This window comes from Falco punctatus, assembly GCF_963210335.1.
Source record: "Falco punctatus genome assembly, contig: scaffold_58, whole genome shotgun sequence".
NCBI classification, from domain to species: Eukaryota; Metazoa; Chordata; class Aves; order Falconiformes; family Falconidae; genus Falco; species Falco punctatus.
Window position 1 is genome coordinate 226,737 of NW_027660241.1, and position 16,146 is coordinate 242,882.

Sequence of the window (16,146 nt, forward strand, 5' to 3'; positions counted from 1 at the left end):
TGGCACCTTGTCCCGGATCAGGTAAGTGAAATAGCTGCTCTGTGCTGAGGAGTTCACTTTTTATTAGCACCTGGGCTGGGGCACAGCATAGTCCCTTCCATACCCTGTATGACAAAAAATCTTCATTCACAGTCTTCTTTGAGCCCCCTGCAATAGCCCCAGACAGCTCTGCTAATCCCCAAGGGAAGCTGGAGAGCTTGAGGCACAGGTCAGGGGGATGGGAAGGGACACTACATTTAGGACTGATTGCTGAAGGGTTTGAACGGTTTTAAAACATTGCTGTCTGTCTGTTAAATCCAGCTCTGGCGCCTTAGCTCCCACACCTCAAGAAAGTCTGAAACTTTGCTGTCTAGGTAAGAAAAAGAGGCACCAGACAGACAAGTTGAGACCTTTACCTATGGACAGCTATGGTGGAGGGCTAGCGTTGCCCTAAAAGATGACTGAATCTGTAGGGGAGCTATGTATGTAGCACAGTCAAGGGGCATGTCTAGCACATCCAGCTGTCTCCAGCAGCTGAAAACTCTTGTCTCTGCTCCTCAGCCCACTCTGTGCAGTTTTTATTCCTGAAGCTGTCCAGGTGCTACTATCCCATTCACTTCAGTACCTGCCTTAAAACAGATAGATCCAGATCCTACTGATCCTTGTCTCCCAGGGCACACCTGGTACATAAGGAGAGGGACAGAGAAGCCTTGTGATTAACAAGTCCTGATCAGCAAAGGCTTAAGGTCCCTAAGAAACACTGGTAGATGTAACCCTGCCACAAATCCTGCCTGCGATCTTCAAAAATAACAGAAACACCCAGCCCCTGCTGACTGCATGGGGTTTGTTACTCACGTCCAACCAATGTGACTACAAGCCTCAGCATAGTCCCTTTACCCTTGACACTTCTGTTGGGCGCAAACAATTTTATGCCTCCCCAGGTCATTCGAATGTTCTCAGAGGAATGCAGTCCTGGTCCCTGTGGCCGCTCTGGGCATTGGAGGGATGCTGGTTTACTGGCTGAGGTCTAGACACAAGATCAAGACTATTGAAATGGGCAATGGATGGTGGGGCTCAGATGAAAGACCTCTAAAAGGGAAAGAAGATGAAAGTATCTGTCCCTTCAAGACTGAAACATCTGACAAAGAAATTGAGGTGCCCGTGCCTGGGAGGTAAGGAGGGGCAGAAAGCTGCGAGGTGGAGCCAGTTCATCACCCACCTTACTGCTTTGAGGTGATGCCTTGGGGGCAATAGCCAGCGCAGGTCCGTTAGATGATGCTCTGGCTCACTGCCCTTTATGAATGGGATTTGAGCTCAGATTCACTGCAATGTCTTTACGCTTTCTGAGACCACAGACTCTCAATGCAACCTGGGGCTGCTCCTGCAGAAAGGCCATGCTTTGAGCAGCAGAATTTGACAGCAGGTCTGCAGTGGTGGAATGGGGTGGGAGGGCACCGGGATAGCAAAGGCACCAGTAGGGCAGGACTGAGGGGCTTCCGCAGAGGACAGGGTTGGAAGGGTGAAGAAGGATGGGGTCCTTCCTTCTGTCCCTACAAGCCTGTCACTAATTATCTGGCCAACTAGCAGTCGGTAGCACAGGCTGAGCTGCTTATTCTTCTCTCAGCTGGCAGTGCTGGCAAGTTCCTAGTGCCCAAAACCCTAAAGCGAGTTAGCAGTAAGGCAAGCGTAGAACCCACTACTCCTGGGTGCCCTAGGGGAACTGCTAACCTGTAGAAAAATATATTCTCCATATAAATGATTCAGGAAGTTATACAGAGTATGGCACTGCTTCAGGAGGGCTTGTGGTGTCCCAGAGAGAGACACAGAAGCCGGTGGAGCCAGGAGAGCCTGTTCATGCCTGCCTTAGCATAGGGCACATGCAGGCATCTGGCCAGCCTTGCAAGAGCTCCTGTCCGCAGGACCTGCATCGCCGCCTGGAGCAGGCCCGCTACACACCGCAGCTGGAAGGGGCTGCCTTCCGCTACGGCTTCACCTCCAGCTACCTGCAGAAGGTGGTGGCCTACTGGAGGAACCCGTTTGACCGACGCAAGCAAGTGGAAATCCTGAACAAATATCCCCATTTCCAAACCACCATTGAAGGTGAGGGGGTCTCTGTGGCTTGAGCAGGTCTCACTCTGAAATGCACAGAGAGAATGGGGGGCTTTAAGAGGTTACTCTATTAAGACAACAGTGTGCATAACAGCTTAATGAAGGATCAGTAGTGGAGGCTATGTTATTAGTAACCCTCTATAGATTAAGATCATTGCACAGTGGTGATAAGATTAGATCTGCTTGAAGATGGGCTTCATCTGGCTCTGAACCTGCACTAAATAACAACGAGGTTTTCTTCTGCTATTGCCTTGAAGCCACCTTTGAAAACTGTAAAATTTACCCAGGCCCTGAGGTTGGAATATCCACCACCACCACCCAGTTTAGCCAGGTGAGGTTAGCCAGACTTTAGATAAGTGATCTGCAGGTTAAACTTATATCCTGCGCTTACTTTTTCCATGTTTCTCTTTTTATCACCCACACATTTTGTAATTTAGTCATGTTTTTGCACGTGTCTTAGCTGCATTATGCTATGCATTGAAGTGCAGCTGTACTTATATACTGTAAGACCAATTTCTCAGGAGGTGGATGCTCAGTCTCCTGTGACCCCAGTAACTGGGACTGGGATCAATACCTCTGTCTGTAAGTAAAAGATGAGACACAGGTAAAATACCAGGCATGTCCTTTCAGCTAGGCATCTTCTTGCCATGGGTTGATTGTGTACCTTCTGCTGTGAATGCTAATCACAGTTTTGCCACCCTCCTTCTTCAGAGTTTGGAACAGAAACTGTGATGGAACTAAGGCTTTAATTTATCTGTCTGGATGTGTGGCAGGGATTGATATCCATTTTATCCACGTGAAGCCCTCCTATGTCCCTCACAGTTGAGCTGTTCAACCTCTGCTGATGGTCCACGGCTGGCCTGGCTCCTTCTACGAGTTCTACAAGACCATCGCTCTACTCACAGAGCCAGCTGAGCATGGCCTGAATGAGGGTGACATGGTGTTTGAGGTCATCTGCCCATCCATCCCAGGATATGGCTTCTCTGAGGCACCACACCAGAAAGGTGAGCGATGAAAAGGCGCTGTTGGAATTGCCAGGTTCTTGGAGCCTCAGTCATCCCTGGCCCTCACCAGGGAATGCAGTTTGTGAATGCAGATGCTTGGCTCTGCACTAACACCCATGTGGCTGAGGCTCTGGGGCTGGCTGTGGAGATCTGGAAGGTAATGGTAGCTGGAAACCAGGTCTGCTTTCCACTTTATCCACTTTCCACTGAATTTCCATCTTGTGTTCACTGTATTGCCAAGGAGCAAGGCAGAGCAGCATAGCACACTGTGCCTTTACACAGCAGCATAAACATGTGCCTCTGTCAGACCATGATCTTTGGCCAGGGGATGATACACCAAGACAAACAGGTTTCCTCTGTTTCTCTTTACCTACAGGCTTTGACAGCAAAGCAACTGCTCGGAAATTTCATAAGCTGATGAATAGATTGGGCTCCAAAGAATACTACCTACAGGGAGAAGACTGGGGATCTCTTATTACCACAAACATGGCCCAGATGCTGCCACAGTGAGTAGCAAAGGGAATCAGTGCAGAGAAGGTTTCTCCAGTTCTTACCCTACCTTCTGGCTCCACGGTCCGGGTCCTGCCTTCTGTTTGCCCTGCCTCTCATCGCCTTCTGCTTTGTTTTCTCCAGGGGTATCCCCACCCCTGTGCATTCAGTCATATTCACGTGCTTTGCATTGACAGTGGTATTTGCATTCTCACGCTTTCTAAATTTCATAGAATCATAGAAGCATTTAGGTTGGAAAAGACCTTGAAGATCATTGAGTCCAACCATAAACCTAACACTGCCAAGTCCACTGCTAAACCAGGTCCCTAAGTGCCACATCTACACACCTTTTAAATACCTCTACCACTTCCCTGGGCAGCCTGTTCCAATGCTTGGCAAACCTTTTAGTGAAGAAATTTTTCCTGATATCCCATCTGAACCTCCCCTGGCACGACTTGAGGCCATTTCCTCTCATCCTCTCACTTGTTACCTGGGAAAAAGTGACCAACACCCGCCTTGTTACAACCTCCTTTCCTGTAGTTTTAGAGAGCAAGAAGGTCTCCCCCAAGCCCCCTTTCCTCCAGACTAAACAAGCCCAGTTGCCTCAGCTGTTTCTCATAGGACTTGTTCTCTAGACCCTTCACCAGCTCCGTTGCTCTTCTTTGGACACATCTTTCTTGTAGTGAGAGGCCCAAAACCGAACACAGTATTCGAGGTGCAGCCACACCAGTGCTGGGTACAGCATCACTGCCCTTGTCCTGCTGGCCACGCAATTTCTGACACAAGCCAGGATGCTGTTGGCCTCCCTTATCTAGGGAAGAGTTGTACAGAGAAAAATGGAGTGCTGTTTGGCTTCTCTTTCACTAGGCATGGAAGTAAGCTCTGCTGCATTTTGATTTGAGACCTCAAGGATCATCATTCTAAATCAGGAAGGAGATAAATTTAAAATTGGCAGGGAGAAAAGGAAGGAGCTCAGCCTTTCAGCAGCTGATCAGTACCACGAAGTATAGGACTTTCCTGGATGGAGATGGCACCAGCTGTACCATTTTTAACTCTCCCAAATTTTTTTGGAAATCACGATAAATGTGAAGGGCTTATGTATTTGGCTTAGTGAAATGCTTCTATTACAGCTCCCGTCAGACTTATTTTCTAGAAAATTTGGAAACAGAAAATGGCTTGATTTAACCTTCTATTCATTAACTTGATTTCAGATCTGTGAATCTTATCTTCGCTGGCAGAGAAGGTTTGAGAAGGATGATTTTCGTGATGCTTGGGGCTTATATACCATGGCTCATAGGCTTTACTAGGGAAGATGTTCGACGTATGTATCCTTTCATCCAGAAGAATATACATGAACTATTGCGAGAGTCTGGATACTTACACATCCAAGCCACCAAACCAGACACTGCAGGTAATGAACCTTCTCTATATCACTATGAACTTTGTATACTGACTGCTTAAGGCGTATAAACACATAGTTGAACAAAAGCCAACCATGTCTGAGAAGCAGTGAATTCTGGTGACTGAATGCAAGACATGGGGACAAGAGCTGTGTAAAAGGAAGTGAAAAGGAACCGCTTAAAGAAAGACGGAGACTACAAATATCACTTTTCAAGGTCTGTTAAATGGCATACCACTTCTCTATGGCAAAGAAACCCTTTGCAAAATGCCTCTTAAAGTAAAGCACAGGACCCTGAAATTGAAGCTTCTAGAAATAAATGTGGGTGAAAACAAGAAAAATAAGCAAGTGCAATGTGAATCTTGCAGAAAGGTAGACACAGCCATAATACCTGAAGCCAGAAGCATGATGTAGTGGGACCAGTAGATAAGGAGTCTGAAGAAAGGTATGGCCATCTCAGAAAAGTTACATGATTTATTTGTATAATATTATCAAAGATTATGGGGTATTCCTTTATTGAAATAAACCCTCATCAGGAAAGACAGCAGAGCTGTCTCAGACTGGCATCAGGTACGGAGACCATAGAAGGAATAGCACCCCATCCTGGCATTTAACTGGAAAAGAGGAAACTCAAAGTGAAACGTCAGCTAATGCCTAGTCTGTTGCTTGAACTGATTGCAATATCAGAGAAATAAAAGGAGACAAACCAGATACCAGGTTGGGGTTTTTTGGGTTTTCTTTTCAAAAGCCAAACAATGAAGACAGCCCCCAGAAAAACAAAGACCAGTATGTCTAGTGTCTGATCAGAAAACTAGCAGAAATGTTTTTAAAAGGAGAATTCATTTACAGGTGATAATATCACAGGGAAATCGTGCTTCAAATATCAGAGCTCTGGCAGGATCAAGAAGCTGTGGACCTAGTAATGGAACATATTTAATTTCCAAAAAAAGTTTTGTTGAGGTTCCTTCCCCCAGTGTTCTTAAAGACATTAAACTGCCTTAAGAAAAAGATTAAGTTCATGGGTTAATAACTAGTTAACATGAGAATTCATGAATATAAATAAGTAAGCAAGTTCCAGGGGAGAGAGAGTATCACAAAAATCTGTGCTGGCACCCGTACCTTTCAATATGATCTTAATTTCTCTACAGATAAAAGTGAATGGTTAAGTGAAAAACTGACACCTATCCAGGGTTTGGTTTAATCTAAAGATAAATGGTTTTGTAACTCTCTGCAGTTAAGTGACTGGTTGATTAAACTGGCCAATAAAAACTGATGTCAACAAAGTCCAAAGCAATTTAAGCAGAGGAAGAAAATCACGATGGGCTCTAGTTTGGTTGCTGCTATGTGAGAGAATCCAAGAGTCAAGGACAGTGCTTTGAAACGTCAGCCAGCTCAGACTTTAAGAGAATCTTACAAACTCTTAAAGAAAGCAAAAAGAGAGTAAGACAAAACACTAAATCCATGATATTTAGAATCTGTTCCACCCCTGTTTCATTAATATATTTTATAATCAAAAGAATACAAGAAGGGGAGAAAAAGAACCCTAAAGTGACCAAGCAGCTTCCCTACAAGCACTGTACATAGTCTAGGACTCTTTAACCTGGAAAAAAAGAAGAGCAGGGATTTTGTAGCACACTAAAATTGTGAAAGGTAGAAAATAAATAGGGGGAAAAAATACATATTCCCTGCTTAGTCTCAAAAAATATCTATATTATCAGTTTAGTTCTCATTAGGCAGGTTTAAAGCAAAGCTACAGTATTTTCACTCACCAGAAGCTGTGGTACCTAAGATGTGTACAGGTTGAATCATTAGTAAGCTGCAAACAAGACTGGTATTTCTGAGCATCCAGTCCATGAAAGTTGAATACAGTGATTCGGAGACAGCTTTCAGCTCAGAAAATGCTCACCTCCAGACGGGTCATATGTTAGCTGGCACATTTTAGCCTGCCCTACCTTTGCTGGTCAAAGCATTTACATGACTTTGATGTGTAGCAAATCACTTTAGGCCTGACAGCACAGGGAAACTGTTGTGCCAATGCACAAACTTACTTTGCATTAACTATGTCCACTATTAAATTGAAATCACATTGTGCATCATCTTCTACGCAGTCATTCAGTGCTAAAGTCACACTAAAATACACTTGAGAGTAGGCAATTCTAAGGATACTGTAAAACTACAGCCTGGAGTCTGGTACAGGAATTTTCCCAAGGCAAGCTCTACCACTGCTGAAGTAATCCCCACCCGTTTTACAGGTTAAAACACAGATATAATATGCTGTGTTTATAATGTTTGTTAGCATTCCCCAAAGGCAGGAGCAGATAGCAGATACACAACACTCCACTGTTGTTTAAATTACATAGAAAGTGAACAGCACTCAGGGTCCCAGTTAGCCATCCTAAGCAGGACAGCGCTCCCAAACAGTTTATCTGAAATTTCTTTTCAGAGTGTAATCCCTTTACATCTGAATTTGCTCTTTCTGCCACACATTACCAAGAAGCCCAGAGGATTTTCTTAACTCCTATTTTCTTTTGTATAGGAATTGCTCAACTTTATAGTGCTGTCAGTTATAGCCAAAATTCCATTGGGGTGAACTTTTCAAGAATAAAGTACTACCAGGGCTAGTAAAACGCACTCTTTACTGAATTCTCATAGAAAACTCTGAAGAATTGATGTAAGTCCAGTTTAACTCCCACTGAAGTATTTGCAATGCCAGGCAACTGCAATGGTTCTCTTCTTCTCTTGAATTAGGTTGTGGACTGAATGACTCCCCTGGGGGGCTTGCTGCATATATATTGGAAAAATTCTCTACCTGGAGAGATAAATCATTTCTGCATAAAGATGATGGAGGCTTGGAAAGGTAAGAAAACAGGTGCTCTTCCATGAGAGGACTCATTAAAAGAATGAGCAATGGTAACTAATGAGGAGATAGGTAAAAGACTGGCCAAAGCTGAATTTTGAGCATGAAAGGTTACACATGACAAGTAGTAGTGTAAACTCACAGCAGACTGCCTGCAAACTACTGCTTCAGCACCGGGCAGTTTTGCTCTGGGCACATGGGTGCCAATTAATTTGCTGCTTGAAAACAAGTGGAGAACAAGAACAACTGTTCTTCAGGGCATGAGCCCAATATAGCGTATTGAGAAACAGCTTCCAATGAAACGTCTTCATCTTTTTCTATCAATAGCAAATACACTCTTGATGAGCTTTTGGCCAATGTGATGATTTATTGGGTGACATCCTCCATTGTGTCCTCAATGCGATTCTACAAGGAGAACATCTCCAAGGACCCTGGTCTAACAGGTGATGCCAGGTAATGAAGTGGTAGGTGTAAGAAAGATTTGCAAATGAGATTGAACCACGTTTGCCTGTATAAACATTTAGATTACTTTAAAACAGCAAACTTAAGTTGTTAAAAAAAATAATCTAAGTTCTTATTTTCTTTTGATAAAAATAGTTGAGTCATTTTTCTTTTGAACCTGTAATTCACACAAAGTAGCTTGTAGCCAAGACAATGCAGCGGACATATCAAACTATATTCAGTCTTGTGTTCAAAATACAGGTCTATATACTTAGTCACCAAACAAATGTGATCTCTGGCTCAGTTCAGTTAAAACAAAACAGAAAATCAGGAGCATTTCCAAGAGAGACGTTTAAACTGAATTAGGAAGCATACGGCTTAGTGGTGGATAAAACTAACGACTACAAGTGTTAAGCACAAACTTGGGGAAGCAATCTGGAGAGCAGTACCTTCTAACAAACCAAGCACCTTCTAACAGCCACTGACTTTAAGATGACTATAAGAGAGGCTGACCAGAAAATGCTGCAGAACGGAATTCCATGTGATTGATCACACAAACAAATAGAAGAGTCTTTTCCTTTGTAGACCGAGCCAGCTTACCTTTCCTCAACTCATTCGTTACGCTGGTACTATAAATTCTAAAGTAAACTTGAGCAGGCTCATTTCTGACTGTCACAAAGAGGTGATGCGTCTTGCCATTTATCGCAAAACTGTAAAACAAGGTAAGTTTAAAAATAGGAAACGTTTCAAGATTGAACCGTGTGCGAAGTTGGCTCTACTTTACGTTTTTGGGTATAATATTCTCATACTCAAGGAGACTCAAATACAAGCAAAGCTTTTCAGCAGAGTACAAACCACAAAATGTGTCGCTGCGGTGAAGCTCTGCCAGCTGACTGTGGCAATTACTAGAGTCAGGAGGTTTTTATAGAATTTCCCCAGGACTTTTTTCAAAAAGGCACTTAGTTAATGTCCTCTAGGTTTGCAGTGTATGTTCCCACAGGGACTGCAGCTTTTTCCTCAGGAGCTAGTACATACACCACGGGTCTGGGCAAAGGAGGTCTTCAAGAACATCATCACTTACTCTTACATGCCACGTGGAGGGCATTTTGCTGCCTTTGAGGGACCAAAGCTTCTGGCACAAGACATCATGCACTTTGTCAGAAAGGTGGAACAGCTGTGAACATGCACTTTAGATACATATACAGAACAGAAGCAAGTTGTTCTGCCACCAGCAGAACCTTTACTTTGAGGGATCAAATAAATCCAATGTAATCACATAGAGAAAACAACATTTCATTTTGATAATCATTACAGTACTAAAATTGTTAATGAAGCTCTAAAGCTTTTCTAAAGAATAAAAGAAAAAACCCCAAAGTAAGCAACTTGTCTTCTTTCACTCCTGGCACCGTATCATTGCTGCACTCATAGTTCAAGTGTAACAGAATACATGAACGGTTTACTGCAGTAACACTGCACTCATCTGGGGAAGAGAGTAGAAAGAAACCAGCCCCTTGATCCTTAGAACGAAGGCTTCTGTTTAAAAGCTTCTTTAAACACTTGAGTGCTAGCGTCTGAAATATGCATTACAAGCAGCTTTGGTGGAAGTGTAAAGGGTTTTGATCTCCTGAGCACAAACACTCCTACGTTCAAGTTATATTTCATTCAAGAGACCAGGAATTACATATTCAAGTGGGCAGCTGCACACAAGGCAGCTTTCTTCATTCTAACAGGTTTTCCCCCTACGGCTAGCTTTAGCAGCTACTACACTATGTAAACAGATGTTTAATGGATAACAAGGCAGAGACAGCGTTCCTAGTGTGCTCCAAGCTCAAAAATACCAACTTAATTTCCTCTTCGTTCTTTATCATTCCATTCCAAATGGTAAAGTTAAAATATGCACCAAGCGTAGCAGGTTACTTCAACCTTTACCCTCATTTCAAACGATTCTTATCACACCATCGTGCAATTTTTGCTAGCAAGAAGCTGCAAGCAACCTTGCTACCAGTAGGCTCGAGTTTCTCTTCAAATGGGATAGGGCTGTTTGGAGCTGTTAAGCTCACTACATTACAGACACTTCTAAGTAGCTGACTGAAGGTTAAGTCCAGCAGACACCTAGTTTTGACACACTGTTCAAAGCTCTCAAGTGTTTCTCACCCTCCCTCCTTCTCCCATTCTGCACTAGACACCAGGCCAGAAGAAAGGGCTCAAGTTCTGCTCCCAAGTAATACCTTCTGACTTTGAACAGGAGTTTGACAAGTAAAGATAGTGCTGAACTTGATCACACTCGCCTCACCGCCTCTTCACATTTCATAAACATTGAAGAGTCTAAGACTTAGAAGTAAAAACAAGCAAAAAACTAACTTTTATTGTTGTTGTCTTAAGTGAGAACAAGCTAGCATATTGGGACAGGAGTCCTATGCAGGAGCGGGCTGGAAACTAATGGGAGAAACAGCTAGGTATTGTGAAGGAGAATAGGAAAGATAAACATGGTTATCTAGTGTTTAATAGGTGTCTGCACGCTTGTAGAGATATATAGCTATGTAACTGCATGAATGATTCCTGCCCTGAGCCTGGTGGCGCATACAGCTGCGGTTTGTGTCCGGGCTCAGAGATGTAAATAGGGGCTTCTCTGTTTTGGTGGAAGTGTTTCTCTTTGCATAAAAAAAGAGGGAACGAAGGGAATGACCCCAGAGGTATGTTCAGAGAAGGCATGCTATGTTTCGAACTTTTTGACTGAACCAGTTCTTGTTTGGTGTGCCCTTCCACCTATGTATAATGTTAATCCAAAAGAAGATGATACTGTTTACACTTTGAATGTCGATCATTGTCTTTCTGTAGATGCTAATGTAGTAGGAGGCTGTGATGGGAACGTGTCGCAGCAGTTCTTCTCTTATCCGGAATAACAGCAGGGAAAGCATTAAAGAGTTAAATCACCTTGTTTGGTAGGCAGTTAAGCATGTGAGTCAAAATTGCCACTGCTTTTTGTTGTTGGTTCAAGGACATGGCTGTGAGGATTTTGATGGTATGTGCTGCGTGGATTTTAGGCGCCCCATTGCAGCAACATGTTACCAAAATCTGAGAAGATGTCAGCCTTTTGGGGCATCCATTCACTCAATTGGCAGTATTGTTTGTTTGCTGTTACCTTGGTTGCTGTCATGTTTGCAAGGGCCCTGCAGAACATGGCAAACCTGGTACTAGCTGTTCAAAAACAAAAAGGGGAAATTGTAAAATTGTACGGAACAGAGACAGTGGGTTATTCTGACGTTGATAATATGTCTTAGTTGCTTTTTTATTTGTTCTATTACTTATACCTTGTTTTTACTCGTTCGGTTTCAAAGGTTCTTTTTGTGCAACAGGAAGGGGGAGATGCAGGAGCGGGCTGGAAACTAGGACCATGCGTGGCGGTCAGTTTGCTGAGGGGAATGTGCTCGAGCTTGTCTGGACAACAATTAACATGATGAGATGTTTACAGAGCACAGGGGAGTGGGGGACGGATGGCGCCAAGGAAAAGTAACAGCTTGCTGTTAATTGATGGCAGCTAACCACCAATCGGGGATTGCCTAGTATGCAAGGCTTAGCTTCAAGAACCAATCTGTTTCAAACGCGCAGCTTCTGAAAGTGTATAGAAACTCGTGCTTCTGTACAATAAGTTGACATTTGCTTGCATCAAGCTGCGTCCCGTCTCTTCATTCGCCGCAGTCCTAACTTCCTCTGAAGAGGGTTAGAGCAGAAACCACTTGATTTTAGTTCTAACTGTATATCTAACTGACCGTCAAGGCTGTTGGGCTAAAGGTTAGTAAAAAAATAGGAAGACGTGCTTCCCCACTTCCACAGGGCCAATCAATCTCTTTTTGTCACCAGTACAAGACCTCCCAATTACTCAGAAGTCCCACTCTTTGTTTGGATTATTAAGTAACTGAAATTGAGTTATAGAGAAGTCTAATTTTATCAAATAGATAGGCAAACACTCGAGTACTCACTCAAGCCTGATCAGACTACAAAGGTCTCCTTTTACGGGTAAGAATGGCTATAGCCTTTTTAGTAAAGGCCAAGTGTATTAATAGTCATGTACATTACCCAGAGAGAGTCCCAAGCAATCAGCTAATTTAGTAATGGCCACATTAAAACTCGGGAGGGAAAAGGTTTATCCAGTATTTGCCAGTTCAGCAAGTACACAGCAGGAAAGTTTTACTCCCAACGCGCCAATTAGTCTCCTGTACCATAACTCAGGTCCCCAAAGAATCACTGTATCTTTGTGCAGCTGTGCCTTAAAGGGTAATTGCTTTCAACAGCCATTCAGGAGATGAAAACAGATGGACACGGTTCAACTACAGGAAGGTAGTAGACGCCCTGAATAAAGGATCCAGACAGACAAGAATACACAGTTGTATTTGATAAAGTTATCGCTTAAAGCGGCACCAAAGGTTATTCGATATTCCATTGAAGTTCTACAGAGTGTGGGTCATTCGTGAAAGCCTTTGAGCGCCGCTGGTGCTTGAAACCAGACATAGTCCTCCCAAGTAGAGGTCACATGCTGAGGAGCCGAGGCACTTCTGTTGATGTCTCCATCGCAGGACAAGTTAACAGCTAGTTTCCTCCCTCGAGTCGGCACCTTATAGTTGAGCTTGGGCCGGAACCAATCAACACCACAATCATGGTGTCCTTGGAGCATAACAACAGTGCCCATGACAGGGAGAGCCTTCAGCTCACTGAAGACATCCGCAACAAAGAGCGAGTGAAAGAGCTTGTGAACGCAGGATGCAGTTTTCAGGCTCTCCTCAGCACCGCCCTCACAGATACCCTCCAAGCTGAGCTCATAGAGCTCCTTGGGGCTCATGACATTGCCTCCAAGTAGAATAAGAACCCGAGGAACCAGTGTCAAACTAAACATTATTTCCAAGCGCTGGAACATTTCCTCCAGTTCTGTCAGCACCTGCTGGCACTTCTTGCTTGCCAGGTCCATGGAGGGTGGCTTCTTAATCACATCTCCATCCTGGAAAACAAAGCAAAGAAAGATCACCACATTTCATTATTAGGAAACATTAGTACCAACACACCCTTCAGAAAGCATGGCCCATCCCATCCCTGAAAGTTAAGGAAGGTTCAAGGGTTTATGTGCCTTTTAAGAGATACAGGTACCCACGTACGGAATCAGGAGACCCAAGATGAACACAAATGGCTGCCCTATAGCTACTCAGTTTAAATCTGAACCCCACTACTGAGGAATGTCCACGAGAATTACAAACTCCATATTTTAAAGATCAGCTATCACTCCAAAAAACACCTACCAGCCTTTTTTCTTCAAGTTGTTTGAGTAACAAACAAAGCAGTGGCATGCTTTGAGCACAAAGTGGAACAACAAGAGATAAACAGCAACTTTTTGAGACCTTTAGCCACCTAACCTAAAGGTTTTTTTAGTTGTTTGTGGGTTGTTTTTGTTTGTTTTTTTTTTAATGAAGTTGTGGTAACACTTAAGGATACAGCTACAACTGCACTGCACTTTACAAGTGTTTGGCACATGTGAGAAACTATGGACTAGGGTATTGTTTATTAAGATTTATGTTAAGCCCAATGTAAAGGTCAGACAGCAAAAGATATGAAATCGCTTATGCAAACAGCCACCAGACACCGCTTGTGTAAGGTAGGATAACCGCAATCGCTTACACAAACTAAACCAGATACCGCTTGTGCAAGACAAGATAACCACCAGATGTCCAGGAACAGACAGAAACAGGACAAACAACCCCATATAAGGACATATGAGTGAGGGGTCAACTATGGGACGAAGGAGGAAGACTTCTTACTTTGGCCTCAACGACCACCAGGAGGCAGAAAACGACCCCCTAACAACAACCGAAGCATGCGCAGAGTACCTCCACTACTTCATGAACACGGAAGTAAAGATGTATAAAAAGGGACTGTTTGAACTGCTCAGCACGGCAGTTGGTGGAGCGCAGACTCCCCTGCCGTCCAGCGCTGTTTTTGCTCATATTCTACTTGCTATAATTAATAAAATTTTAATCGGATTATGATCCGTTCTGGTCTCAATTTATAACAACTTTTATATTTTACATATATAAAAGAATTAGTACAAGACTACATTTCTTAGACTTAGGTGCAGCATGTAGAAAAAAGTTTCAGCTTGTGTCTTTACATACCTCTTTTGATGTTCTACTCGCTGGCTCAGTTTGAGTTCTAGAAGAAGAAAAAAAGATGATCAGAACTTAAAATAAAGCACTCGTAACCAACATAAAGCCGTGAAAACAGTTTATAAAACCTGAACACCAAAACACTGTGTTCTGATAGTCTTATGAATACGGAAATTTATTTCTATACATAAAGTGTGCTCTCCTGGTACATTCAGTGCAACTGAAATAAAACCCCAAATCCCATTCCTTCTTTGTCCCCAATTACTCTAAGATACAGAATACAGCAGTGCAAGAAGAAGTCCTCACATATTTTCTTTCTGCTCTCTAAGTCTCAAAACTGTGAAGACTGTGCTACAGTTTTCGGTTCTTAAATAGTCAGCCATCCAAATATGAAGGCACCTTCAGGCAATCTGCATAGCCCCACTATCACAAACAGGTACCAGATAGAGCACTTTGGTTTCTACACTCCCCTGAAAAAACAAGAACAGTTGTCTGTAGAAAAGTGTTTCTTTGTGGAAGCCCAAGCACTGTGTTCAGGTACCTACTATCCTCTAGCCTAAAGTGACTACCAATAGCAGTAGAAACATCACCTGAAAGCAGTTCCAAGGATTTTCTGTGGTCGAGGAGGCCTGTGTTAAAAAAATAAGAAAAAAAGCCTGGATTACCAGAATTTACTTTAGGATCATCTTGAACATGCTACAATATTTTAGGAAACACTTATGACACACAAGCCCTTGCCGAGATTCCACATACTCATTGGTCTGTACCTGCATGCTACTCATGAATCAAACATGCAACCGTCCATCAGTTAACAAACAATTCATACATCATCCAAAGCGTCCCACGAGCAGAGGCAACCCAAAGGCTGCTGTGCCGGTCCTGCACAAATAGAAAGGCTCATTCTTCCTGCCACTGCTACACCACCACCAGGCTCGCAAGTACAGCCACGTACCTCCTGAACATGAGGAAGTGCTTTAGATTACCACACCAGGGTTTCTCCATCCATTTGCCTTGAGGAAGATACTACAAGGTGACTAACGCATTTCTGAAGGCCTCTCCACCGTGACACCATGCGTTCAGCATTCCCAAACACTAACGACTCTACCAGTTGTTTCCATAATGTTTCCAGCTGAAGGAATAGAAAGTTAACCTGCCCGATCCATTTGCAACTTTAGGAGAGCAGCGGCATTCATCCCTTACCCCCACGTGCAGGCATTTCTTGGATCTTTGATGCTAGTGGCACCTAGCCTCTCATTTTAGGGCAGCATTCCAACACCAGGAGAGGGTGCCATCCAACCAGAAATGGAGGCTATATTGACAAGACAGCACTAAGCATCCCCACCTAAATTAACCCCCCAAACCAGGCCATGTTTAGAAGCACAGTGCTGTGGCATCCAGAAAGTCTTGGTAGCGCCTGAAAGCACTGCAACACCTCCTGCAGTAATATGCCCAAAGCTTACAGGGGAGCCACATAAATTCAGGGGGTTTTGCTTGCAGATGCTTCATGGGTACAGGATGCTGCTGTACTGTTTGTTTGAGACACGCTGTAACGCGCCAGTACACTCTATTTATTGAGAACTAACATTAGAAAGACATGGCAAAACCACAAGTCAATAATATCTACTAACGGTGGAGGAGAGGTCTGTCTTGAAGAAGCCTTGAAAACATGAGCATTCAAACCATGCTGATGCAGCTGATACAGAACTGAACTGTACGAAT

The 16,146-nt window shown here is 43.5% G+C and overlaps 2 protein-coding genes across 2 annotated transcripts; one reads left to right on the forward strand and one right to left on the reverse strand.

The window, feature by feature from the left end:
- The first annotated feature begins 4,849 nt into the window (after positions 1-4,849).
- LOC308057419 (epoxide hydrolase 1-like) lies at positions 4,850-10,616 on the forward strand. The gene is given in 5 exon segments (XM_080411528.1): positions 4,850-4,992; positions 7,729-7,837; positions 8,165-8,290; positions 9,256-9,289; positions 9,291-10,616. Coding segments are annotated over 5 exon segments (525 nt in total). The 5' UTR covers positions 4,850-4,904; the 3' UTR covers positions 9,459-10,616.
- Positions 10,617-12,740: 2,124 nt separating this feature from the next.
- Positions 12,741-13,489, reverse strand: LOC308057410 (MAD2L1-binding protein-like; the record flags this gene model as incomplete). Its single annotated transcript, XM_080411523.1, has 1 exon — positions 12,741-13,489. The coding sequence occupies exon 1, from the start codon at positions 13,239-13,241 to the stop codon at positions 12,741-12,743; it is 501 nt and encodes a 166-aa protein (XP_080267649.1). The 5' UTR covers positions 13,242-13,489.
- Positions 13,490-16,146: the final 2,657 nt, after the last annotated feature.